This window comes from Alligator mississippiensis, chromosome 11 (assembly GCF_030867095.1).
Source record: "Alligator mississippiensis isolate rAllMis1 chromosome 11, rAllMis1, whole genome shotgun sequence".
NCBI lineage: Eukaryota > Metazoa > Chordata > Crocodylia > Alligatoridae > Alligator > Alligator mississippiensis.
The window spans coordinates 62,942,334-62,968,567 of NC_081834.1; the positions used below are offsets into that span (position 1 = coordinate 62,942,334).

General features: G+C 54.1%; 2 protein-coding genes across 2 annotated transcripts in view; both read right to left on the reverse strand.

The window, feature by feature from the left end:
* Positions 1–26,234, reverse strand: part of LOC132244199 (DLA class II histocompatibility antigen, DR-1 beta chain-like) — a 115,803-nt gene that overhangs the window by 36,367 nt on the left and 53,202 nt on the right. The gene's annotated exons all lie outside the window — the stretch shown is intronic.
* Positions 1,291–21,107, reverse strand: LOC109286090 (DLA class II histocompatibility antigen, DR-1 beta chain-like). The gene is made up of 6 exons (XM_059715275.1): positions 20,969–21,107; positions 18,289–18,558; positions 9,760–10,041; positions 9,475–9,585; positions 7,960–7,983; positions 1,291–7,579 (listed from the first exon to the last, which is right to left on the reverse strand). Exons 1-6 carry the CDS (start codon positions 21,072–21,074, stop codon positions 7,566–7,568), a joined length of 807 nt encoding a protein of 268 aa, XP_059571258.1. The 5' UTR covers positions 21,075–21,107; the 3' UTR covers positions 1,291–7,565.

Sequence of the window (26,234 nt, forward strand, 5' to 3'; positions counted from 1 at the left end):
TGGGTCAGCTCCCAGAATACTGCACGGGGCAGCACAGTTTGCAGAGGAGGTCAGCAGCCCCCAAGTGGTGAAAGAAGGGTTTGGGCACAACAACAGACAGGGAGACTCTGTGCTTCCAGTGGTTAAGACAAAGCAGTCTTAGAGATGCATTAGGGACTGGTGGTTAGGGAGTGGGAAGTGGGTGGTGGAGGTCTCAGCAGCCCCAGGAGCAGGGCAGGGATGTAGCCAGACAAGTCTCATGCTCAGAAGAAGGGCAGAGACAGGAGCCAGAGAAGGCTCAGACTTGCGAGCAGGGTATGTTGAGTGGTAATGGCGGCGAGGGATGGGCGTTAGCGGTGTGCGAAACCGGCTGTATTCAATTCAGATTTGGATTTGGCTCAAATTGGGGGCAGTGATTCGTTGATTTGGATCACTGTGCCTATTCAATTCGGCCAAATCTGAATCTGAAGATTTGATGCTGATTCAGAGAATCAGCGATTCAGCCATAGACACAGCTTTCAATGTTTTTACTACATACCTTGAGGTGCCAGGCATGGGTCGTGAATGCTGAGATGCTGGGGTGGAGGGAGCGTCCTATGCGAATGTGGGGGAGTCCCCAGTGAGCTCAGCCGCACACCCAGACGTGAGCCTTGAAGTTTCACTGGCCGGTGAAAATGTCAAACAACAGAGGGAGAGTGAGGGCAGACTGGAGGAGCGTGTGGGCAGACGACGCATGCCAGAAATCCCCCGGGAGGCACGGAGCCATGGACGAGGAGCCAGCAGAGGCTCCTGAGGAGGAGTGCCCTGGCAGCAGCTGGGAACGCGCTGGTAAAAATAAAAACAAATCAGAAGCAGTCGCTGCAAGCTGCAGAGACAGCAGCAACGTGAGAGAGAGAGAAGAGCCTGTGAAGTCCCACAGCACAACAGGTGGGAGCAGTGGGGATGACGGGGAGGAGGAGGAAGTAACCCCCTGGGGAGAGCTTCAAAATTAGCAATGGGAAGGGTGATGGAAGAATAGGGCACTTGCCCTGAGCCACGAAGGTGAACAGCCACATTTCGCAAGACCATGGGACACCCGGATGGGACCGTTCCAGAAGAGGGAGAAGCAGGGCAGTGCAGGGCTGGCGACGGGAGCTGAAAAGTGTAAAGGATCAACTGAAGAGGAGGCTACAGGTATACAACCCACACAGGGGTCATACCCGGGGTAAACTCCAAGGGAACGGGGCCCCGGAATCTGAAGGCTGGGGGGCTACCTAGATGCTTAGCCAGACGACAGGCCAGTTATCTTGTGGTTTTCATTGCTGATTTTGGTTTACGTTTCCCCGAGTGAATGGGGTTGAGAGGGAGAGAGGATGGGTCTAGCTAAACGGAGCACCCGGAGGGGGAGAAAACAAGGACCTCAGAGCTCTATGGTGTGCTTCTGTTTTTTATGTTTCCCTGGGTGAAGGGGTTGAGAGAGAAAGAGAACGGGCCCAGTTAACCGGGTGCTTGGGGCAAAGACTTCAGAACTCTACATTCTGATTGAATCCAGAAGACCGGGATAAGTGCTAACCAGGCACAGGTTCTACAGTCAGGACCTCCTAGAACAAAGGAGTCTGGGACAGGAAACAACCATGAAACCCGTGGTTACAACGCGGAAGAGGGACTTGGCCAATCTAACCGGTTAGGTGGTATAAGGATGGGGTGTAGGGTTGGCAGAGCCCTGTTAGTGACTGTCGGGCAGACTGTGTGCCGCCGAGAGACCCCGAGGAGTCAGCCCCCCACTGGGAACATTCAAAGTCATGGCAGGAGAGATAAGGGCAAACTACCTCAGGAGTGAGCAACTACTCAGTCAGCAACAGGAATCTACAAGGCGAACACCACCCACTGCACAAAGCAAGGCGGAACGTGGCCGGGTTTTCAAGTCTTATCGGTCACAAGGGCCACCTACTGCTGAGTGCAAGGCAGCCCCAGATTCGGACAAACCACCCAATTCGGGAAAGAAGGGGTGCTATAACTGCAGGGAGCCGGGCCACGTCAAGCCCAACTGCCCAAAGCTAAGCACCAAACCCAAGCCCGTCAGACATGCAACAGCTGTAAGCAGTGAGGAGGGAGACCCGAGCCACTCTGAGGGGCGTGCCTGTTGCTACAGGATTACAAACCCAGAGGAGGTGACGGCCTTCTGCCTGACTAAGATAACGGTAAACGGGAGAACCCTTGTTGGGGAACGGGACTCGGGGTCCAGTGGGTCATTAATCAATGCCAACCTAATGTCACCTGCAAATATAATCTCAGGGAGGACACTTACCATTCAAGGGGTGGGGTCACCACCATTTGAGGTACTAGCAACCTGTCCCCCCATCAAGAGGAGAGACTGCAGGATGTGCATAGAACTGGGGGTGCTGGAAGGGGCTCCTGTCCCCATCCTGGAGGGACATGATATTATAGAGCTTGACTACCTGCACAGGGAGGAGGGCCACCTCCTAGAGCTAGAACCCTACCGGGTTAATGTTTTGACTAGCCAATAGAGCAGAAAGGCTAAGGTGGGAGGGGTGGAAACTTCCCAGGGCCTGGTCACCGAATTGGCTATGGAGGCAGAGGGGGAGGAAGGAGAGACTCTGACTCCCTCTGACTGAAATCAGACCCTGGCCATTGAAGAAACCAGTGACCTCGAGGTGGGGTTAAGTGACAGTCCCAGGGAGGAGTCTGGTCAGTCAGTGGCAGAGGAAACTGAGACTCTTGGGGAGAAGATAAAGAAATCCCCAAGGGTGCAGGCGCACTCCTTACAGGAGTGCCAGAACTCTCTGCGGATTGCCTAGCTGGGCAAGAGGAGTTCAAGCGGGAGGTTCAGGAGGACCCCAGCTTGGAGGGACTCCGGCAGATGGCTCAGGAGCAAGAGACAGAGTTCACACCAGATAAGAGGGAACAGGTGGTCTGGGATTAGGGACTCCTCTATTGGTTGTGGGTACCAAAGAACCATGCTGAGACCTGAGAACCCCATCGCCAGCTCGTAGTACCTTGGAAGTTCAGACAACATTTGCTTTCCATGGCTCATGATTTACTGTGTGCTGTTCACATGGGCAGGGAACGGACACACCAGCAGCTGCAGGCAAACTTTATTGGCCCAGAATTGCCCAGAATGTGACAGACTACTGCAGATCTTGCCAGACGTGCCAGAGGACGGGCAAAAGTGGGGACAAGAGAGAGGCTCCCCATCAGCCCCTCCCTATCATTGATCAACCCTTCCAAAGAGTGGGGATAGACATTGTGGGACCGCTGAGGCATAAGACTCGTAGAGGGAAGAAATACATACTGACTCTAGTGGATTTCGCAACTCGGTACCCAGAGGCAGTTGCCTTGACCTTCACCGAGGCACCTGTAGTTGCTGACACCCTAACTAAGATCTTCTTCCAGCTGGGTTTTCCCTCCGAGGTCCTGATGGACCCGGGTGGGAACTTCCTGGTGGAGGTGATGAAGTGCCTGTGGGACTGCTGTGGCGTGAAACAGCTCAAGACCACAGCCTACCACCCTCAGACAAATGGGATCATAGAAAGGTCCAATGGGACCTTGAAAGGGATGCTAAAGGCCTATGTGGACTCTAATCCCAGTGACTGGGATGAGAAACTGCCACATTTGCTCTTTGCCTGTTGGGAGGTGCCCCAGGAGTCCACTGGGTTCTCACTGTTTGAGTTGATGTTCGGGAGGCGAGTTCGAGGTCCTCTCGATTTGATGAGAGAGGAGTGGGAAGGGAAAATCTCTTCCACCAAGACCTCTTTAAACTAAGCTCACCAGGGGAAAGGGAGGACGAGATCGGAGGGAGTCCTGGACCACCAAACCAATTGTTGCCCACAGGAACAGCCCAGCCAAGACTGACGATGAGCACAAGAAATACCCAGGTAACAGACCTGGATAGTCCTGGGATTGGGGGGGAAGGGGGCATACACCTTCAGGAGGCCTTAAATGCCTATACACTAATGTTCGTAGTATGGAGAACAAGCAGGAGGAACTTGCCCTCCTGCTAGCTGAAACCAACCCAGACATAGTGGGGCTCACCGAAATGTGGTGGTATCCAACACACGACTGGGTGGTGAACATCAGGGGCTATAGGCTGTACAGGAGGGATAGAAGAAGGAGGAAAGCTGGAGGTGTGGCGCTCTGTGTCAAAGAGCAATACACGTCCTCAACTAACAGGATGGGCTCAGAGGAGGGGCAGACTAAAGTGCTCTGGGTTAGAATACAAAGGGGTCGGGGGAAAGGGACTTGACGGTGGGGTCTGCTATAGACCACCCAACCAGGGGAAGAGCTAGACTGGGAATTCTCACGTCGGCTCATGGATGCAGTTAAGTCAAGGGACGTGGTCATCATGGGTGACCTAAACTACCCAGACATTTGCTGGGAAGAGCAGTCAGCCAGCTCTGACTGCTCATATAGGTTCCTAGCCATGTTACATGACCTCCATCTAACCCAGGAGGTGCACAGCCCCACCAGGGGAAATGCCTTGTTGGATCTGGTCTGGCCACAAGCGACGACCTGGTGAGGGGACTGTGGGTGCTCGACCACCTGGGCGACAGCGATCATCGCCTGCTGGAATTCACCATCCAGTGCAAGGTGGCAAAGGCCTGCAGCAAGGCAGCGGCCCTGGACTTCAGGAGGGCAGATTTCAATGAGGTAAGGAGAATAGTTGGGAAGGCACTGAGGACCCTGAGGGAAGGGGAGTTGGGAGTCCAAGAAGGGTGGTCGTTCCTGAAGAAGACAATCCTCCAAGCCCAAAGGGTGGCAATCCCAACATGGATCAAAGGGGGCAAGAGTGCTCAAATGCCCCCATGGCTCACCAAAAGCATGCAGGAACATCTCAAAGCTAAGAAGGAGGCGTACACCCAATGGAAGGGAGGGGCCATCGCCAGGAAGGAGTATACCTCCATTGCTTGGGATTGTACGGGTGCTGTTGGGAAGGCTAAGGCGGAGATGCAACTGGGACTAGCGACCCCGATCACGGATAACAAGAAATCCTTCTTTAAATACATAGCGGGTAAAAAGAAGGTACTGGGTAATGTGAGGCCTCTTCAGGACACACTTGGAAATCCTGTGGTCACACCAGATGACAAGCTATCATATTTAACAATTTCTTTGCCTCCATGTTTCTGAGCAGGAACCAAGTCATGCCCCCTACCGGGATCCCTGATGGTCCCAGGGGAGGTGCAGCCAGGCCCAGGGTCAGTGAGGACCTAGTTAGGGAACTTCTGGAGGGACTGGATGTGTTCAAATCAGCAGGTCCTGACAATCTCCACCCCAGAGCGCTGAGGGAATTAGCAGAGGTCATTGCAGGACCCCTCGCACAGTTTTACAAGCATTCGTGGTGCTCTGGCGAGGTGTCAGAGGACTGGAAAAGGGCCAGTGTGGTCCCCATTTTCAAAAAAGGGAGGAAGGAGGACCCAGGAAACTATAGGCCTGTTTGTCTTACCTCGGTCCTAGGGAAGCTCTTTGAGAAAATTAACCAGGTGCACATCTGCGAGGGGCAAGCAGGGGAGGTTATGCTTAGGGGCAACCAGCATGGGTTCATTAGGGGCAGGTCCTGTCAGACCAACCTGGTGGCCTTCTATGACCAGGTCAAAAAATCCTTGGACGCAGGTGTCGCGGTGGACGTAGTCTTTCTGGACTTCAGGAAGGCCTTCAACACTGTCTCTTACCCCATTCTCATTAAAAAATTAGGAGATTGTGGTGTCAATGTTACACAGTCAGATGGGTCACCAATTGGCTGGACGATTGCACCCAGAGAGTGGTAGTGGACGGGTCCTATTCGACCTGGAGGGATGTGGGCAGTGGGGTCCTCCAGGGCTCGGTCCTCGGGTCCGCACTGTTCAACATCTTCATCAGTGATTTGGACGAGGGGGTGAAAAGCACCTTGTTCAAATTTGCAGATGACACTAAGATGTGGGGAGAAGTGGGCATGCTAGAAGGGAGGAAAAGGCTGCAATTGGATCTGGACAGGTTACAGGGGTGGGCGGATGAGAATAAGATGGGATTCAACACTGACAAGTGCAAGGTGCTGCACCTGGGGAGGAAGAACCAGCAGCAGACCTACAGGCTGGGGAACTCCCTTCTCGTCAGTGCAGAGGCAGAAAAGAATCTTGGAGTCAGTATTGATGCCAAAATGAACATGGGTCGACAGTGTGGGGACACGGTCAGGAAGGCTAATCGCACCTTGTCGTGCATCCACAGATGCATCATGAGCAGGTCCAAGGAGGTGATCCTCCCCCTCTATGCAGCACTGGTCAGGCTGCAGTTGGAGTACTGCCTCCAGTTTTGGGCACTGCACTTCAGGAGGGATGGGGACAGCATGGAGAGGGTCCAGAGGAGGCCACCCACATGATCTGGGGGGAGCAGGGCAGGCCCTACGAGGAGAGGCTACGGGACCTGAACCTGTTCAGCCTCCACAAGGGAAGGCTGAGAGGGGATCTGGTGGCCATCTATAAACTGGCCAAGGGGGACCAGCAGGCAATGGGAGAGTCCCTGTTCCCCTGAGCACTACTGGGACTAACAAGGAATAATGGCCACAAGTTGACTGAGAGTAGATTCAGGCTAGACATCAGCAGGAACTACACTGTCCGGGCAGCTAGGATCTGGAACCAACTTCCAAGAGAAGTGGTGCTGGCTCCTACCCTGGTGGTCTTTAAAAGGAGGCTAGATAGACACCTTGCCGGGGTCGTTTGACCCCAGCATCCTTTCCTGCGCATGGCAGGGAGTTGGACTTGATGATCTGCTCAGATCCCTCCTGACCGAACCAACTATGAAACTCTGGCAGCCATGGGGAGGGAGGAGGCATCAGCTGCAGTTAAGGGGCTGGAGACTGCCTGACTTGGCTACAGGGCCCTCTGCCCCTGGGGGAAGAGACCTAGACCCGGCCTAGCCCCTGAGGGGCACTATACATGAAGGAGGGCTGTGTGGATTCAGGCCTGGACGGGACCTCAGCCCTCAGGAAATTCCTCCTCCTCAGGTCTCCAGAGTGTGTGTGGGAGACCCCCTGGCTCCCACCGGGGAGGGGGATTAAGGGGCTCCAACAACTTGGAGCTGCAGAATGAGACATGGCCCTTGCTCTCCTGGGGCACAAGTCTCAGCGCAGCTCTAGGCACATCTCTCTGTGCCGGGTTCCCCCGGTTCCTGAAAGCCCCAACGTTATCCCTGCCCTCACCTCAAGCTCAGAGGTGCTCCACCAGCCCACAGTACCACCCTTTATGGGACACTCTGGGGAGCCCTCACACCTTCACAGGAGTCCCTCAGCCCCAGACCCCTCTCTGCTGTCTGCTGTTTTACAAAGGAGAGCTAGACCCAAGGGACCAACTCTTCAGTGCAAAGTGCCTCAGCTGCACCGGACTCATTCAGTCAGTGCCTGATCACAGCAGAGGAAAGTTTGCCAACAAAGCAGTAGCATTTCTGAGTGCAGATGTGGTGCAGGCGTAGGCAGATAAAGGGTTAACTCTGAGGAGTCATCCCCAGGGGTCCATGGGAGGACGGAGGGAAAGTGAGAACAGCTCCAGACACAGGGACAGGTGCCAGGAGACGGGGCTGGAGAATCACGCTGGGCAATGCAGGCCCCGAAGCTGCAGGATCTAACTGAGGAGCCCTGCAGGGAGAGAGGGGAGACATCAGCATAGGGCAGGGACTAGCGGCACTGGGGAAGGGCCACTGGGGTGGGGATCTGACAGGCGCCAGGGCCTCCATAGAGGCTTGTCTGGAGCCTCCGGGTGGGGAGATGCTTTTGCAGGGCCCAGGATGCTCTGACCCTGGGAGTAGCACTAGGTTTGGCCCAAATGGCACTAATGAGGGAGATGGAGACTCCTCTTCTTCCTCACTGCAAATGCTCCATGTTCCAGCTCCCACCCATGCTGGGCTGGGCAAGTGTTGGGGTGAAAGGGCAGGGGCAGCCCTCCATGGACACCCTGTACAGCCTGTGGTCCCTGAGGGGGAGGGGGCTTCATAGGGGTAGACTGAGATGGAAATTACCTGTTGGCTGGGGAACGGGGCGGCCTGGAAAACAAGGAGAGACATGGTGAGAGTCTCACCAGAGGCAGCCCCTCTGAGAGATCAGAGATCCTGCCCTAGCCCTGAGGTGCAGACCAGACCCCATTAGGGACCCCACCTCCCCCATTAAAAACCAAAATGACAATCTCACCCAAACAGGGCTGGATAGAGGGATTCACTGTGTGCACGGGTAGATATTTCCCTGAACTGGATTCACTACTCTGTGCTTTGGTCTCTATTTCCAGAGAACATTCAGTGAGGATGAATACTACCAGGGTCTCACTTGTGTAAGCCACAGTGTCAGCTAGGAAGGTGTGTGTGTATGTTCGCTATATGACCCAAGACAGGCAGGGAGATATGGGCAGAATCAAGTGTCAGGAACAGCCCTAGACCAGACCATGGCTGTGCACATTTTGGAGGAGCCCTTGCTATGTTTCTCTTTTCCACCAAAAACAGCAATTGAACATTTAGGGAAGAAGGAGGTGGCGAGGGGCATCATCACTAAGGAAACTGATTCTGATAAAATTGGATGCAAGCGAAAATATACTATCCTTTCATACCACAGACAATTTTCCTCAAAAAAGAAAAAATAACCCACCTGCTGGAAATTGCAGTGAGCATTATATGTGAGAAATATGGTAAGAGCAGCTTCCACTAGTTCCCAGGTAGGTGTGAAAGCTGCATGGGCCCCACAGGGAGCAGAGCCATGAGCAGTTCTTTCTCCTTTCTGCTGCTGCTCCTCATCTCCTGGCTCCAGGAAAGGTCTGTTATTCTCCCCTCTACCATTCACAATGCAGGGGGACATTTTCTCCCTCGGTCTGTTGTAGGTGATACAGTCCTTCCCCTGTTCCACATCCTTCCCTGACTGTCTGGGCTAAGGGTGAGACCAGGAAAACTGACACCTGCAGGCCTTTCACTTCTGCAGGGCTGAGGATCTACATTATATTGCAGTGAACATAATCAGTCTGCCCCACCAGCTGCCAAAGCTTCCTCTGTTGGAGCAACAAGGTCAAAGACAAGGGCAGCTGAAATTAAGGTCTACTAGGACAATAAGTTTTGCCAGGGGAAAACCCTGGTCTGTGCCAGCAGACAAGCAACAGGACAGAGGAAAGAAGTTTGGGATAGAAGGCCCCCCCTGAAAGCTCAGCCCCATGAAGTCCCACAGCAGGTTACACTCAGGTGCCCCCACCCCCTTGGGACTGGCACCTCCTAACCCAGGGTCACTGCCTTGAAGCAGAGAAGAGAAAATGCCCAGAGTCAAGGCAGTGGCAGCTCTTCCTACCCATGGCCCCTGCTCTGCCCTGCCCCTTAGAGGAGGGAGGGACAGTAGGATCCATCCCCAGCCCCAGGAGATGAAAAACTGGGAAGCCCCTGCCAGACTCCAGGGCAGCTCGTACTGGGGTCTGAGAGGGAGTGGAGCATGCAGACAGACCTAAAGCTTGTGCATTTTTCCCCAACAACGCCTTGGTTCCAGCACCCCATCCGTGCCCCACTCACCTTTCTTGTTCCTCAGGAAGACGAGGAGTCCCAGCGCCAGGAAGATCAGCCCCAACACGAAGCCCCCGACCCCTGTCAGCATCTTGCTCCTGGCCGAGTCTGCCTGCGCCTCTGTGGAGACAGGAGCCGGAGGTGAAGGGCTCAGTCCGGGCTCCCACCCCCTGCTCACACCCCTGCGCGCTGTGGGAAAGGGGTCTGACCACGGACAGCCCTTGTGGGGCTGCACGAAGGGAGACCCGTCCCCTCCAAGATCTCGGGGGCTGCCCCAGGCTCCCAGTTCCTTACCCCAGAGCACGGTGACGGGGCCCGGCAGGCTGCTGTGCTCCACTTGGCAGGTGTAGACGTCCCCGCTCCGGGGGGTCATTTCCAGCATCACCAGGATCTGGAAGGTCCAGTCTCCGTTCTGCATCAGCTCCGTGGACACCACTCCGGCCGTCTGCTCCTGCCTGTTCTTCAACCATTTCACCTCGATCCCACCGGGGTAAAACCCCATCACGGAGCAAATCAATGTGTCTGGGTGGGCCTGGGCCCCTGATTTTGTTGGGGAGACTTTCACCTTGGGCTTCACTGAGGGGGAAAGAGATGGAGATAATGAGCTGGGAGAAAGAATGATTCCTCCATCAGGGAAAGTTTTCTCCCTCCATCCCCTGCCCGTCTCAGTTTCTCTCACCCCAGACCCTTGAGTATATTTAAATCTTTACTTTGGTGCCACTGTAAAACTGCTGTTTTCTCACATGCAGCACACATTTTTTTCCCCAAGAAGAGGTAACTGCGCTTTGCAATGTGAATCTTAACTGAGGAATATGGTAAGAGCAGTTTCTGAGCAAATGTATAAGTCAAATCTGCAGGGACTCTCAATAAGCAGAGCAAGTGGGAGCCTCCCTGCTGCTACTTGCTTACTTACAGTAAGAAAATGCGTTTCTTCCCCTGACTCATGTTGTTGCTGCTGCAAGTTGCATTCAAGATAATATGATTTTTTTTTTATAATTAAAGCAAAACTTTAATTGCAGTTTCTTATTTTTAGTTGCAAATGACCTGAATCCAGGAGTGTCTTTCAAAGGCTCTGAATTCCCTTTTTCATTCAAGATGTCAGGGGGAGACCTCTCCATTTTGGAGACCAAGCTCTATGGATGCAGTACCAAGCGTCCTGTCCTGGGTTAATGGCTTCCAGCTGTGGACAGCCAGGGGCTTTGCTTGGGACTGCCAGAGAGTGGCAAAGATATCCCAGGTTTGGGACCTGCCCCTGGCCCCAGGAGACCCCATCATGTGTCTCATAAGCAGGGGTTCAGGTGGCCGGGTAGAGGTGCAGCCCTGCATGCGAGTCCCCCTGGTCTGTTATTTGTCACCCTGTAGGTTGGCACAGCCTTACTCCACGGTGGCAGGGCTGGTGCGGAGGTGTTGGCGGCAGCAGTGAGTTTTGCCACCCTGCTCCATACTGACCTGGCAGGGGAAGCACCGTGACCACATAGGTGGGCTACCCAGGGCAGGGGAGACACCTTGATCCTGAAGGTGAGCCCCCCCCCCACCTTGCTTGAGGCGGAGCAATGGGGGAGGTGGAGAGGAGAAAGGCGCCGAGTTTAAAGGAAGAGGCAGCACGCAGGCGAGCGATGGTTATGGAGCACTTTGGAGCAGCGAGTGAATTGTCTAAGGCCTTGAATGCCAGCATGAAGACAGCGACTGGTGAGATGGCAGAGGGCGTGGCGGAGGAGGAGGAGGTCGGGGAGTGGGCTACAATTGGCCGAAGAGGCAAAGTGGTGCCTTCGGAGAAGGGGAAGAGTGGTGGCACTGCCGTGCCAGAAGTTTCTGGAGAGGGGGCGGCCCTGAGGCAGGAAGAGAGGCAGAACTCGATAGGAAACAGGGATCCCGCGGGGATGTTTCCGGACACTTCCTATCCTTTGTGGGGAAAAGGAGACCCACGGAGAACAGTGAAACTGCGTGTTCAAGCCGCCCTGACCCCTGAGGGGTGAAGGGGCAGACCACTATGCCGAGAGCAGACGTTATGAACAAGATTCGGTTTGAGGAGTCGCACGTGAACCCGAAAGACTTAAGTTGCGTGGTGGCTTTTGATAATTTCCGCCACTGGAACATTACTTTCTGGAGGAGGGAGGCGTACTCTGCCTTCTGGGCTCGGTACACTGAAGTGGCAAAGGAGGAATTGCAGGGGCTGCGGTTTGAAACTGGTCAAAAGTACCGGGAGACGGCGTTATATATCAAGATGTATTCAGATGAGCTAGAGCAGGAAGATATGAGAAGGTGGCTGGAGGGGCGGGTCAAAAAGATCCCGGATATCCAGCATGTCCTGGACCAGTGGCAGATCTGGACCAGGGCCTGGAAAGCCAGAGTGGTCCTAGAAGAAGATCTGAGACACCCCGGTGGGGTTAGGCACCTGCCCTCCCTAGTGTCCATAGGGGCCAACCGCGGATACGTGACGTACCACGGCCAGCCGAAGCTGTGTAGCAGGTGCGGTGTGCAGGGCCACATAGCTGCCTTCTGTAGTCTGACGGTTTGCTACAGGCGTGGCGGCATGGGGCACCGACCGGGCCAAAGCCTGTAAGGAAAAAGTGGAGTGCACCTTGTGTGGAGGTGAGGGGCACCTGCAGCGCCAATGCCCCCTGTCCTACGCCAACAAGGCACGAGAGTCTCACGCAACAGGGGAGAGGAGCGGAGGAACTCCGGGAGACGAGGAGACCAACATTTTAGACACAGGCACCCGCATAGTCGAGGAAACACTGGAGGTGGAGCGGAGGAACGACGTGATTGAGGCAGCCAGCCAGCTAGCTCACCGTGTTGGAAGAAGAGCAAGAGATGGAAGAGGAGCTGAGTGAGGGAGAGGGTGAGGAGACACAAATATCTGAGCCAGCAGACATGGACCTGGAACTGGCTGGGGATCGGGGGAAAGAGGCTTCTTCGGTGAAAAGAAAGAAGAAATGGAGTGCAAAGCCAAAGAAAAAGCGGCTAGAGGTGGAAGGGGGAAAGGTCCAGGAGACAGAAGGGGGAGTGCTGGAAACAGCAGTGGGAACGAGTGGGAAGATGCCTGTGAAGGAACAAAAGGTTGAGGAAGGGGAAGGGGAGGAAAGTGATGGTTACCTGAGCTCCTCTGCGATTGACCTTTTGGTCAGGACTACGGGGATGCAGAAAGGTGGGGGAGACACCTCAGATTTAAATAGCGACACGGACGACATCTGATGCAGGGTTTACTCTTCTGGAAAACAGCCTGGATGGCATTGACCATGGCATCTTTAAATGTACGAAGTTTATATGGGAAGCAGAGATGGGAAACAATGTCAAAAACCTTAAGGGACCTGCACACACAAGTGTTGTGCTTGCAAGAGTGCGGGATCCCATGGGGGAGAAATTATAAATATTTGGAAGAGCGATGGGGGGTTGGACCGTCGTGGTGGGGGGGGGGTTCAAATGAGAATAAATCAGTGGGAGTGGGGATTCTGGCAAGGGAAGGCGGTTGGAAAATCAAAGACCAGCAGGTCTTGGAAGAGGGGAGACTACAGAAAGCAGTGGTGGAGGTGGAGGGCGTGGATGTGACTGTGTACAATGTCTACACCCCAGCCAAGGATGCGGAGAGGATGCCCTTTTTGCATAAATTGAGGATGTGTGTGGGGGGTGAAGGACCGCGGATTGTGCTGGGGAATTTTAATTGCATTGTTGAAGAGGGTGGGCGAATTGGAATAGGGCAGGGAGTTGGGATGGGTAGTATGGGGAAGTGGCTGTGGGGGTGGATTAAAGATGAGGGGCTCCAGGACATTTGGGAAGGGTCAGGGGTGTTTACTAGAGTGGATCCGGGAGGATGGGGGCAATCAAGGATCGATTTTGTGCTGGTGTCAGAGGGGTTGGAGATCCGCAGGAAGCGACTGATCGATGTGAGTTTCTCAGATCATTGCGTGCTGTGGGTAGAGGTGGGCATCGGGCAGGGGCTCAAGCAGGGGAAAGGAGTCTGGAAACTAAATGCCTCGTTATTGGATGATTCCCAGGAATGTATTGCCTTTGAAAGGGCGTATCGCCAGTGGCAAACCTTGCAACCCTTTTTTCCAACCCGGTGGGACTGGTGGGTAGAAATTAAGGGGCGCGTGCGAGAGTGGTTCGATGACATGGGGAGGAGAAAGGCACGACAGAAAAAGAAGGAGCTGGCATGCTTGCAAGGAGAAGTCCAAAGATTGTGGGAAGAGTTGAAGAAGGGGGAAGCAGTGAAGAAAAAATGGGAAAGGGCGAGAGAGGGGGTGAAAAATTGGTTCTGGACCAGAATGAAAGAACGGATGTTCCTGGCCAAGGCGCAGTGGGTGGACGAGGGGGAGGAATGGGGAAGGTTTTTCGCTTTACAAGTGAAAAGCAAGAAGTGGGTGATGGAGGCACTTTGCACAGCCGATGGAGGAAGGGTGGAAGATGTGGAAGGGGTCTTGCAGGAGGTGACTAGATATTACGAGGATTTGTTTCATAGGAAAGCGGTGAGGCAGGAACAAGTGGAGGGACTGGTGGGGAGTTTGGAAACAAAGGTGGGGGAGGAAGGGAGAGAGAGTCTGAGAAAGGAATTAACGGAAAGCGAAATGCTGGGTGTCCTGAGATCGATGCCACTAAAGAAGACCCCGGGAGGAGACGGGATCCCGGTGGAGTTCTACGGGAAGTTTTGGGACTTAGTGAAGGGGGATCTCTTGGCCCTTTTTAAGGAATTCATGGCGCAGGGTCAGGTAGGGGAGGGCTTTGCCCCGGGTGTCGTGGTCCTGATTTACAAGAAAGGGGGACGGGAGCACTTTAAGAACTGGAGGCCAATCACCTTGTTGAATGCCGATTATAAATTATTCTCCAAGATCCTAGCGGCGAGGTTGGGGGCGGTGTTACCGCAGGTGCTGGGTGAGGAACAGATGTGCGCAGTGGGGGGGCAGCGAACGACACAAGCACTCTGGGTGCTTCGGGACACGCTGTCGTATGTCACGGAATGAAAGTGGAACATGCTAGTGGCGAGTCTGGACCTGCAAAAGGTGCACGACAGCATTGGACATGAGTTTCTGTTTCGGGTTCTGGAAGGGAAGGGGATGCCAGGAGAATTTGTGGGGTGGGTGCGGGCACTTTATGGAAAGGCTACGAGCAGGGTGCTGGTGAGGGGCTTCCTGGGGGAAGCCTTTGCAGTGGACTAGGGGGTGAGACAGGGGTGCCCGCTGTCGCCGGGGCTCTTTGTCTGCGCCATTGAGCCTCTGGCACAACAGATCGGGGGGATAGGGTGATTAGCGGGGTGAGAGTGCCGAGGGGAGGGGAATTGAAAATCCTCCTATACATGGATGATGTGACATGTGTAGTGAGGGATGAGGTGTCCCTGGGAAGAGCCTTGAAGCACTTAGACAAGTCTGGGGAGGCATCCGGAGTGAGGCTGAACGTGGACAAGAGCGTAGTGCTTGCGGTAGGGAATTGGGGGGAAATGAGAAACCTTGGGCTACAGGTGGAAAGGGAGGAACTGAAGGTGCTCGGCGTCTGGATGGATATCCAGGGAAAAGGGAAACGGGCTTGGGAAGTGTTGGAGGGGAGAGTGAAGCAGACGGTGGGGTTGTGGAGCACACGGGGGTTATCATCGAGGGGGAAGGTGCAAGCGATTAAACAGTGCTTGCTGCCGCTAATCCTGTACACGGCGATGGTGTACCCCCCGTCCTGGCGACAGTTCCGGCGGGTCCAGCGGGCCTTGTGCCTTTTCTTTTGGGGGGGGGGAAGACAGAGAAAGAGGCTAGGACAGAGCTATATAAGGATGAGGGACTGGGGGGATGGGGCTTCCCCAACATAGAGACCTTTGTTTACGTGCACTTTTTGAAGATGGTGGTGAGGGAAGCGAGGGGAGCAACGGGCACGGAGACCAATTTCTGCAGGTTCTGGGGGGGAAGGCTCCTGAGAAGGCTGGGCCTGTTCGGGAGTGCATGGCAGGGAGCGTGGGCTTGGCAGATGTCGCTGCCCTACGCCCGACTTGGAGCCTTTGTTGCACAAGAAGGATTGCAGGGGTTAGGGATCGAGGGGCTGGGAGATGCCAAAAAGGTCTTTAATTTCCTGAGAGGAAAGCAGAGGATGTCGGATGTTGGGGAATTGAGACCGAAGCAAGTCAGCAGGGTGTGGAAAGGACTGGTGGGGAAGGACTGGAAAGGGGAGCATGAGGAGCTGGCGTGGAGGGTGGTGTGAAATGCTCTGCCAGTGCGACAGGTGCTCTATCGCTGGGGACTCTCTCGGTCCCCCAAGTGCCCAAGGGAGCTCTGCGATGAGCCCGAGTCGGTGACACGTGCTGTGGGACTGCTTTTACGCACAACGGGTGTGGGGGAAGGTGACTACCTATTTGAAGGACACGGGAAGGGGAACGGGGGTGACTTCCAGAAATGTTCTCTATGGTTTATCAGAGGGGACGGATGGGACATGGGGGGTGCGGGTCTTAATCACCTGCACCAAAGTAGCACTATGGAAAGTACGCTCTTTGTTGGCTCTAAAGGGGTCGTGCTTTTCCACAACAGTGTCTGCAGTTAGCAATGCACAAGCTGCACTTCTACAGAGCCAGAGAAGGAAATATGAAAGAAGGAGGGGAAAAAAAATTCTGGCAAGAGCTGGACTTCAGGGGGTTGTTTCAGCCCAGCAGAGGTGTAGGCTAAACTAAGAGTCAGCCTTTGTGGGTAGAAAAGGCTGGCTAGGTTTGTACATGGGGTAGAGACAACAAAGGGACCTGTATGTTCTCGCTTTTCTTTTTCCGGGAAAGTACAGGATGTCTAACACGATATGTGTAATATGTGTTCGATAGACACTACTCAGGGATGTTTGTATATACTGTGTAAAAAAAATGAGATGACGGGTAATATGATACCAATTCCGATGTTTTTTTTTAGTATGTTATTTGGAGTATTGTATTATCCCTTTGTGAGGCCTCTCTTGGAGGTCGTTTTGAGCCTTTTGTTACGGTCTGGTTTTCTAATAAAATGTTTTTAAGGAAAAAAAAAAAAAATCCTGTGCCAGGTCCCACCCGCTGGGCCACAAAGCAGCTCCTGCCTGGTGGTGGTCCGGCCAAGCTATAGTCTCATGCCCCACTCTGGGCACACAAATCTGGGGGGGGCATGTCCCCTCCATACCACCCCAACACATCTCCTATGCTGTTGCCTATGGTTGGGCACCTCCCCTCCTCATACAACCCCCCTTCCCAATATACGGGGATGGCTGCGGCTTGGGGGAGGGGGAAGTGGATTGAAAGTGAAGGGAACCAGCAGGACTGGAGAGAGGGGAATTGGCAGGGATGGGGGCTGTGGGTCAGCAGTGTGGGGTACCAGTGGGGATGAGCAACTGTGGTTCAAGAGTGAGGGGCACTGGTGGAGATTGGGAGGTCCAGGTCAGGAGAGAGGGGCATTGGCAAAGCTAATGGGGTGTGGGTCAGGAGTGAGGGACACTGGTCAGGATGGGGGGGTGCAGGTCAGGAGTGAGGGGTACCAGGATGGCTGGGGGGGTTATGCCTTGTTAGAGAGGGGTACCAACATATCAGGACTGCTCAGTAGCACAAAGCAGCAGGGGTAGAGAGAAAGGGGCAGCTGCACCTGGACCCACATCCTGGTGAGTGAAGGGGGCAGGGGAAGCTCTCATTTTCCATGATCAATGACTAATATCAAATGCCAAAATATAGAGGTATTTACATTGTATTTTATTGTAATGACTGAGGCACTGGCTGGTTTCCAAATTGGTTTAAAATAGTAAATATCTCAATAAACCTTGTGTGCAGCTGACACCTCTGTATACAGTGGTTTCATTTTAGTCATTGAAAAATGTGAATTTGGGTTTTTTTTATCACAGAAGCTGGTATTTTTAAACACAGGACACCAGCATCCCTGCTCATCTGGATGAGATTCCTGTTACCCCCTGAATGCAGAAACTTGCCCCCGCCAAGAGCAACAAGCATGTCTTGTAGGAGATGAGCTTGACCCTTCTGGTTTTCTACGATGCTGGAAACGGGACGTTCCCCAGGATCTGGGCAGGCAAAGCTGTCTGGGGCCCAGGAAACCCCCCAGCTGTGGTGCCCCCGCCCACACCGCAGGGACCTGCCCCTGCCCCAGGGAAAGGCTCCACAGGGCTGACTCCCTTGGGTCCTGCCTGTGGCGCGAGTGCCCCTGCCTGGACCCACCTGCAGGCCTTGGGCAAAGCTCTTTGCAGGGACTGGTTTCTAGGGCAGGGAGCTCTGATCTCAGGCACTGGTGGATGCTGCGCAGCCGGCCCCTGGGACCAGGGCCCACAGCCACTCCCCAGCCAAAGCAGTCCTGCGAGTGGAGACGGGCAGAGCCCCTCTGACCCCACAGCTCCCATCACTGCATCGCAGGCCGTGCCTGGGCTCCTGTCCGTCCTCACCATGGGCGACCCCTGCGCCCCTCCCTCTTCCCAGCTCTGGGGGGCCTGATGCTCCTGGGTCACTTCTGCAGCCCCTGGTGTGACCGAACTGCCCCCAGCTGCCCCCTGCCCCAGGGAGTGTCCCTGCAGCTGCCCCATGAGTCGTGTCCGTGCCCCACCATGTTATTTCTTTCCCCTTCCCAGTCACACCTTCCCCTTCCTCTGCCCGCGCCCCATGGCGCAGCTCCACCCCTGCCCTGTCCGCGTGGGTGGGGGCTGTGGGGGAGCAGCTGCAGCTCCTGGCCCTCGCCCCCCACAGCCCCACTGCACACGGGGAAGGCGCCAGACCCTGTGGACACTGCGCTGCGGCCAGTGACACGGCCCTGCCCCCACCCCTGCCCCCACTGCCACCCCCACTGCCACCCCCACCGCCACCGCCTCCGCCTCTGCACCCAGCGACGGCCCCAGACCCCGGGGACTCACCGCTGCGGTCGATCGCGTGGCCTTGCTCAGCCACCCTGTAGTTGCATCGGCAGAACCTGTTCACTTCACCCCGGTTGTACTTCATCCACTCCTTCTGTCTGTTCCAGGACTTGGCGTCAGGCTCCCCCAGCTCCGTGTCAGCCACATACACGCCCAGGTCGCTGTCGAAGTGAGCGAACTGCTGGTCCCAGATGAGCCTCTCCAGAAACCTCACGCGCTGGGTGCCGTTGGTGTAGAGACACTCCGACTTGAACTGGTAGAGGAAATGCTCTGGCGGGGGGAGGGAGAGAGGAGGCGGGTCAGGGTCTCCCCCACAGCAGACCCCCGGGGGGCAGAGTGCCCGAGCAGTCACTGCTCGGGGACCACACGGGGCCCCCCCCCGGCTGTCTGCCCCCCTCCTGCCCGACCCCCTGGGCTGCCCCCCTGCCCCTCCATCCTGCCCCCCCAGTGACCCCACCTCAGACCACTGCCTGTGCAGCACCTGGGTGTCCATCAGGGGATTCACTGCTCCCCCTCAGCATTGCCCGGCTGTGCATTGCGGTCCCTCCGCACAGAATTTTTTTTCTTTTTTTTTAGTAAACATTTTATTAGAAAACCAGACTATAACAAAAGACTCAAAACGACCCCAGACAGAGGCCTCACAACGGGTAATACAACATTTCAAATAACATAATACAAAACATTGGAATTTATATCATTGCACGTCATCTCATTTATAGGATATACAACAGTCATTTACACAGTATATACAACATCCCTGAGTATTGGCTATCTAACACATATTACACATGTTGTATTAGACATCCTGTACGCCCCCCCCCCCCCCCCCAAAAAAAAAAAAAAAAAGGAAAGCAAGAACACTGAGTGCAATACAGGTCTCTTGTTGTCCCCTATCCCATGTGCAACCCTAGCCAGCCTTTTCTACTCACAATGCTGACTCTTAGTTTAGCCTATACCTGTGCGGGGCTGAAACAACCCCCTGAAGTCCAGCTCTTGCCAGAATTTTTCCTCCCCTCCTTCTTTTGTATTTCCTTCTCTAGCTCTATAGAAGTGCAGCTCGTGGTCCCCAGCCAGTTCCAGGTCCATGTCTGCTGGCTCAGATATTTGTGTCTCCTCACCCTCTCCCTCACTCAGCTCCTCTTCCATCTCTTGCTCTTCTTCCAACACGGTGAGCTAGCTGGCTGGCTGCCTCAATCACGTCGTTCCTCCGCTCCACCTCCAGTGTTTCCTCGACTATGCGGGTGCCTGTGTCTAAAATGTTGGTCTCCTCGTCTCCCGGAGTTCCTCCGCTCCTCTCCCCTGTTGCGTGAGGCTCTCGTGCCTTGTTGGCGTAGGACAGGGGGCATTGGCGCTGCAGGTGCCCCTCACCACCACACAAGGTGCACTCCACTTTTTCCTTACAGGCTTTGGCCCGGTCGGTGCCCCATGCCGCCACGCCTGTAGCAAACCGTCAGACTACAGAAGGCAGCTATGTGGCCCTGCACACCGCACCTGCTACACAGCTTCGGCTGGCCGTGGTACGTCACGTATCCGCGGTTGGCCCCTATGGACACTAGGGAGGGCAGGTGCCTAACCCCACCGGGGTGTCTCAGATCTTCTTCTAGGACCACTCTGGCTTTCCAGGCCCTGGTCCAGATCTGCCACTGGTCCAGGACATGCTGGATATCCGGGATCTTTTTGACCCGCCCCTCCAGCCACCTTCTCATATCTTCCTGCTCTAGCTCATCTGAATACATCTTGATACATAACGCCGTCTCCTGGTACTTTTGACCAGTTTCAAACCGCAGCCCCTGCAATTCCTCCTTTGCCACTTCAGTGTACCGAGCCCAGAAGGCAGAGTACGCCTCCCTCCTCCAGAAAGTAATGTTCCAGTGGCGGAAATTATCAATAGCCACCACGCAACTTAAGTCTTTCGGGTTCACGTGCGACTCCTCAAACCGAATCTTGTTCATAACGTCTGCTCTCGGCATAGTGGTCTGCCCCTTCACCCCTCAGGGGTCAGGGCGGCTTGAACACGCAGTTTCACTGTTCTTTGCGGGTCTCCTTTTCCCCACAAAGGATAGGAAGTGTCCGGAAACATCCCCGCGGGATCCCTGTTTCCTACCGAGTTCTGCCTCTCTTCCTGCCTCAGGGCCGCCCCCTCTCCAGAAACTTCTGGCACGGCAGTGCCACCACTCTTCCCCTTCTCCGAAGGCACCACTTTGCCTCTTCGGCCAATTGTAGCCCACTCCCCGACCTCCTCCTCCTCCGCCACGCCCTCTGCCATCTCACCAGTCGCTGTCTTCATGCTGGCATTCAAGGCCTTAGACGATTCACTCGCTGCTCCAAAGCGCTCCATAACCATCGCTCGCCTGCGTGCTGCCTCTTCCTTTAAACTCGGCGCCTTTCTCCTCTCCACCTCCCCCATTGCTCCGCCTCAAGCAAAAGGTCAGGGGGTCTCACACTCAAGACTTGGGCAGTCTGCCCACATGGCCAGGTGGCTTTCCCTGACAGTTAAGTACAGAAAAACCCAGGAAAACCCTGAGTGATCATGGTGTCTCCCCTGCCAGGTAAGTAGTTCCCTCTGCACAGAAACCCCCGACATCCCTGTCCCTAAAGCCGGAGATCGGTTCCCCTTGCAGGAAAGCCCAGAGCTGCCGCAGCTCGAGGTCCTGCCGGACCCACCCCGAGCCCTGCTCACCTGGGGGCTCCGTGCAACGAGCCACGTGGGGTCCCAGCACCGCCAGTGTCACCAGCACAGCCCCAGCCCAGCGCCTCCCGGCCCCCGGCATCCCCCCGGGCCCCATCGCTGCGCAGGACACAGAGCTGACACCCCTCGATGTCCCTGACATGAGAACTGCTCTGTCCAGCTCCGAGCACCAGCTCCCAGGACGCTGCCCAGCCCCGGGGATAGGACAGCACCAGCCCCTGAGACCAATCAGCATCGGGGCTGAGTGGTGTCATCTGTCACCAGGTAAAGCCGGGCTCAGCAGGGCTCTGCTCCACACTTGTCCCGGCTGCAGCAGTCGGTGCTTGGCCCCAGCACCTGCACTGGCCCCATGGCAGCTGGGTGGTGCTGGGGGAGGGGGGAGCCCAGGGTCCACATCCACAGAGGAGTCAGTTTTGCTCCCAGGAACTCACCCCAGGGGGAAGCCCTGTCTCCAGGGCTCAACCACCCCAGGGCTCCCTCAGCTCATCTCCCAGATGGTTCCCAAACCCTGACTTCTCCTCTCCCCTCTGCATTTCCCCCTCACACCCAGTGCACCTGGGCAGGGCTGTTCTCCCCATGGTACAGGTGGGAGCTGAGTCCCAGAGCCATGCAATGCTATGCAGTGCAGTACATGGGGCTTTTGGGGCAAAGTCAGGACCTGTGCACCCGAATCCCAGGCAACCTTCAGGACTGGGCACCCATGTGCTCTCCCTGCCCCTCTGCCCAGCCTCCTGTAACCACCCAGCCCCGCAGACAAAGGTAGCAAATGGGTGTGAAGGGTGGGTAGGAAGGGTGTGCACTGAGGAATCCCAACCTCTTTGTGCACAAAGGGACTAAAGAGGGGTGCAGGGCTGCAGGGGTTTGATCACTGGGACCAGATTGGAACTGGTGAAAGGCAGGGCCCCGTGTCCCATCTTCCCTGAACCCCATCCATGGTACATGGTGTCTGGTGGGAGTTTGTCCATCTCCTCTGGGCTGCTGCTCTCCCTGCCATCTCATCAGCTCAAGGAATTTCTCCCATTAGCAGATCTCTCCCATCCCCCTCCTGTCTGCCCAGGGGAGAGTTGCATGTGTCCCCACAACTCTGATCTCTCTGTAGCTGCCTGACCTTGTGCCCAGTGTAAGTGCCCCCCAGAGAGGAGCTGGATAGAGAAGGGGGCTTCCTCTGGGCCTAGCTGGCCCTGTGCACCCAGTTGGCCATGTAGAGCACTGGGATGGTCAAAGCCACTTGCAGTACAGGGTCTTGGACACCTGGACCAATGGTTGGAGTAGGTGTGGGAGCGGGGAAGTGGAGCACCCTCATTCCACATGCTGAGCCTGTACAAACTCCCACCAGGAGCTGGTGAGGGGGCTGGTGAGGGGCCTGTTGGGGAGCATGGCCCTGCAGGGGGAAGCTGGGGTCCTGGCAGCCCAGGGCTTTGGGGAAGGAGATGAGCTTTTTGTACTTTACAACCTTCATGACGTGGAACGCAGACACCCCGCTCCCCCCAGTCTGACACTCACTTGCAGGAGACAGGAGAAGCAAGGACTTCAGCAGGGGATCCCAGGGCCACATCCAGCTGAGCAGAACCTGCCCTCTAGGCAGGGACAGGAGCCCCTGGCTTGGCCTGGCCCCATGATTTTCCAGTCCCTGTCCAGGACTCAGTCACCCCAGGGGGGCTCAGCAGGGGATATTCCCCCTGTGAGTCTCCACTGCACCCTGTGCGCCAGCAGGCTTTGGTTTCAATCCACACTCCTGGGGGGACATTGGGGTTTTGTGGTTTCAAAGAGGAAAGTAACTAAACATGGACTTGTAACTGGGTGCTGAGAAGGGAGGTGCTTCCCTGGGCTATTGAGGGTTAGGGGAGGAGGGGGTGGCATTGGCAGGTTCAGGTCTGGAGGAGGAGCAGGGCAAGGGGGTCCCTGTGCACCCAGCACTGGGGAAACCCCCTGGCAGAGTCTGGCACTTGGGAACCCCTTGACCACAATGTGGAGTCTAGGGAGCACCTCTGTGGTGTTTGGAGCTGAAGGGACACTGGTGCCCCCAGCAGAGGAGCGTCTCTCCCCAGTTCAGGGAGCCCCAGGACAAGGATACAGCAGCAGAAATCAGACAAGAGTCCAGCCCTGGGATCTCCTGGCAGCAGGTCTACCTGGTAATGGGTGACAAAACACATCTGGTGCATGGGATTGGTGCAGGCTCAGAGCAGGGACTGCACCCAATGGAAAGTCTCTGACCCAGGCTGAGCCCTGGTTCCCCATTTCCTCCCCTATTACCCCCCGTCCCAGGTTCCTGGGAGCATGGACAGGGAACCGAACCCTGGAGAGCCCCTGGTGCCAACCCACCGTGGGGGCAGGGAGCAGCTCCCAGAGCCTCGAAGCCACATATCGGGGAGCAGCCCTCAGCCTGGAGAGGTGCCAGGAGTGGTGCTAGGGTGCCATGCCTCCTTTTTTATAGAGGATTGTCCTGTTTTCTGCTACTCTGTCCTCTGTTGATACAAAACTGGATGCCTCGATGTCCTCTATTTTTCAACACACAATTAAACTTCAGATTGTTTGTCTTCATTGGTTAATATATATGCCATTTAATTAATCCCGTGTTTGCATTGGTCCTGTGAATGCCAATAAAGATCCTATTTGTCATGCTTCCTAATGACATCCTTACATTACGACTGTTGCTTGCTGCCATTAAACGTTTGTCTTCAGCATCATTTTGGCATCACCCTTAATTCAAAATGTGCAAGTAAAAGATGTGGTTATTATGAATTAACACTAAATTTAGTTTAAAAAAAAATGCACTAAATGCAACTGTCCTCTATTCTTGAGGTACCTCGAAGGCCACCTTAGCGGTGAAACCAAAACAGAGCAGAAGATTAGACCTCTAAGTCTAATCGCAGAAGTTGCATAGGTCCCTGTAAAAGTTGTACCTAGGTTTCTCCTGAGATAAAAACATCCTGGATTGACATGTATACACTTCAGTCGTGTAATCAGGGTTTAGTGAGTGGCTGAATGCAGTGCTGCTTTCCAGTCATTGATTTAACGATGACATCCGAGGATAACCATACAGATGCACTTGGCAATATCCTGGGATAAAATGTTACTACCTCTTATCCAGGAAACTTTGTTAGGATTTATCCTTGGCAGCGGACATGGACATCTGCAGGCTTGCACTTTGTCCCAGGACAAAACGGTTTATCCCAATTTGTTAAATGTAATCTGTTTGCAACCTAAGAGGATGGCAGGGAAGGGAAGTGGCAACGAATGTAAATTAAAGAGCCCCAAAATGCCAATCTGGGCAGCAGTGGGTATATGATGTCTCTGGGAGAGATGGCTGCTTAAAGCCAGAGCTCTAGGGAGAATCCAACACAATGCAAAGGCCTCGGTTCTTCCTTTTAGACTCAGAAACATTTCCCCCTAAATGTTAGAGTGTAGCCACACATAAAGAAGACTGATATACGAGAAGGTTACTCCTGCAAAGGAGATCACAGGAAAAATTGTGAAGTAACAAGCTGACTCTGGGCACGTCTACACGTACAATCAATGTACATGAATAAACTCCAGAACTTCTTGCTCTGGAGCGTTTTGCTCGTGGGTGTGCCATTTGAATGTGTGCAGCACACTGGAGTTCAGTCGGAGCAGCCTGGGCATGAAGGGGACCCAGGGGGCAGCCTGCCAGCCAAGGCTGCTCTGACCGGGCTCCATGTGCAGCAGGGAGGGGGCTGGCCGAGGCAGGAGGGTGCTTCAGTGTGGAGCACCTCCTGCCTCCGCCGGCCCTGTCACCATCCACATGTGCACTCTGGAATATGAAACCAGGCCACCCCAGGGTAATTACTGTGTTTAGCAGGACTACCCTGCAGCAGCATTTATTAGTCTACTGAGACCTAACAGTGTCGCACATGTAGACGGGGCCATTTTACCGCACAGCGAACAGTGTGCTGCACAAGAAACATCTTGTGTAAACTGCCTGAAGAATCACCAGTGATGCACAGCATCTAAGGTGCCCCGTCCATCTCAGCAGCCCTGGGACCAACTTCACTTGTCTCAACTCAGAGAAGAAAAATGAAACGCAGCAGGAGGGGCTACACCTTTGCACTTTTGTTTACCCAAAAAGACAACAGCACACCACAAAGGATACGGCAAAAGGCGTTTAGAGTCTCAGCAGACCAAAGCTGCAAGAGAACAACTCTGAAGCACAAGCACATTTCAGACAGAGATGTTGAACCCCTAAGTTAGAATCCAGCCTTTCTAATGGGCCTGGCAACAGGGCAAGGCCTGGCAGAGGAGTTACATTTATGTTATATAAAACAGATCAGTAAACAGGTTTGTCTGCCAATAAGAAGTGTCCAGAGTGTCAATAAATAATACACACACACACACACACACATACGTACGTGTGTGTGTGTGTGTGTGCATATATCCAGGGTCTTATTAAAAGTCCTGCAAATCATGTCCCAGTACGGTTATTTATTCAAGACTGGAAGAATGGACGCAAGTGAAAACTTGGCAACTGAATATCTCACTTTTGTGTAACCAGGGCAGATTTTGCACTAGAGAAAAGAACTCAAACTATTCTAATGAGCATCACATTAATAAAAATGTTAACAGAATATTTTATGGGATGCATTCAAGGCAGTAATCAGAGGCAACCTAATAAGTGGAGTCTTACCCAAGATAGATTAGAAGAGAGGAAATGAAGAATGACCATTGTGATAGAAAAACAAACAAAAAAGTGTATCAGATCAATGAATCACAAAGTATATTAAAAAAAAAGTAGTAGAAACTAAAAGTGGGACAGAACCCCCCACAAAAAGTAGCTATACAATATAGCTATGGAATGAAAAGCGGAAAGAAAAGGATGAGCTATTATTCAATAATTTTTTTTTGAAAGTGTGACATTAAAATTATAGCACCTGTGTAGAGATCTCCAAATGATTTACTTGGTACAAAAGCCATATGTGAAATCTTTGAAATGTATTACAAAAATTTCTATTGTTTAGATCCAGCAAATCGTGAACAAGTACATAAATACCTAAGGAAAGGAAATTTGCTTAGACTAGACCCTGAAGACCAGGGGTTTTAGAAAAGGACATTAAACTAGAAGAGATACTAAACAAAATTAAGTCTCTCAAAATGGTAAATCTCCAGGCTCGGATGGGTTCCCTCCAGAGTTTTACAAATGTTTTACATCAGTATTAGTGCACCTATTGTCAGAAGTTTTTAATGAGTTGCTGAAGACTAAAAATGGACTTCTGATACCTGGAAAGAAACACATATGGTGATG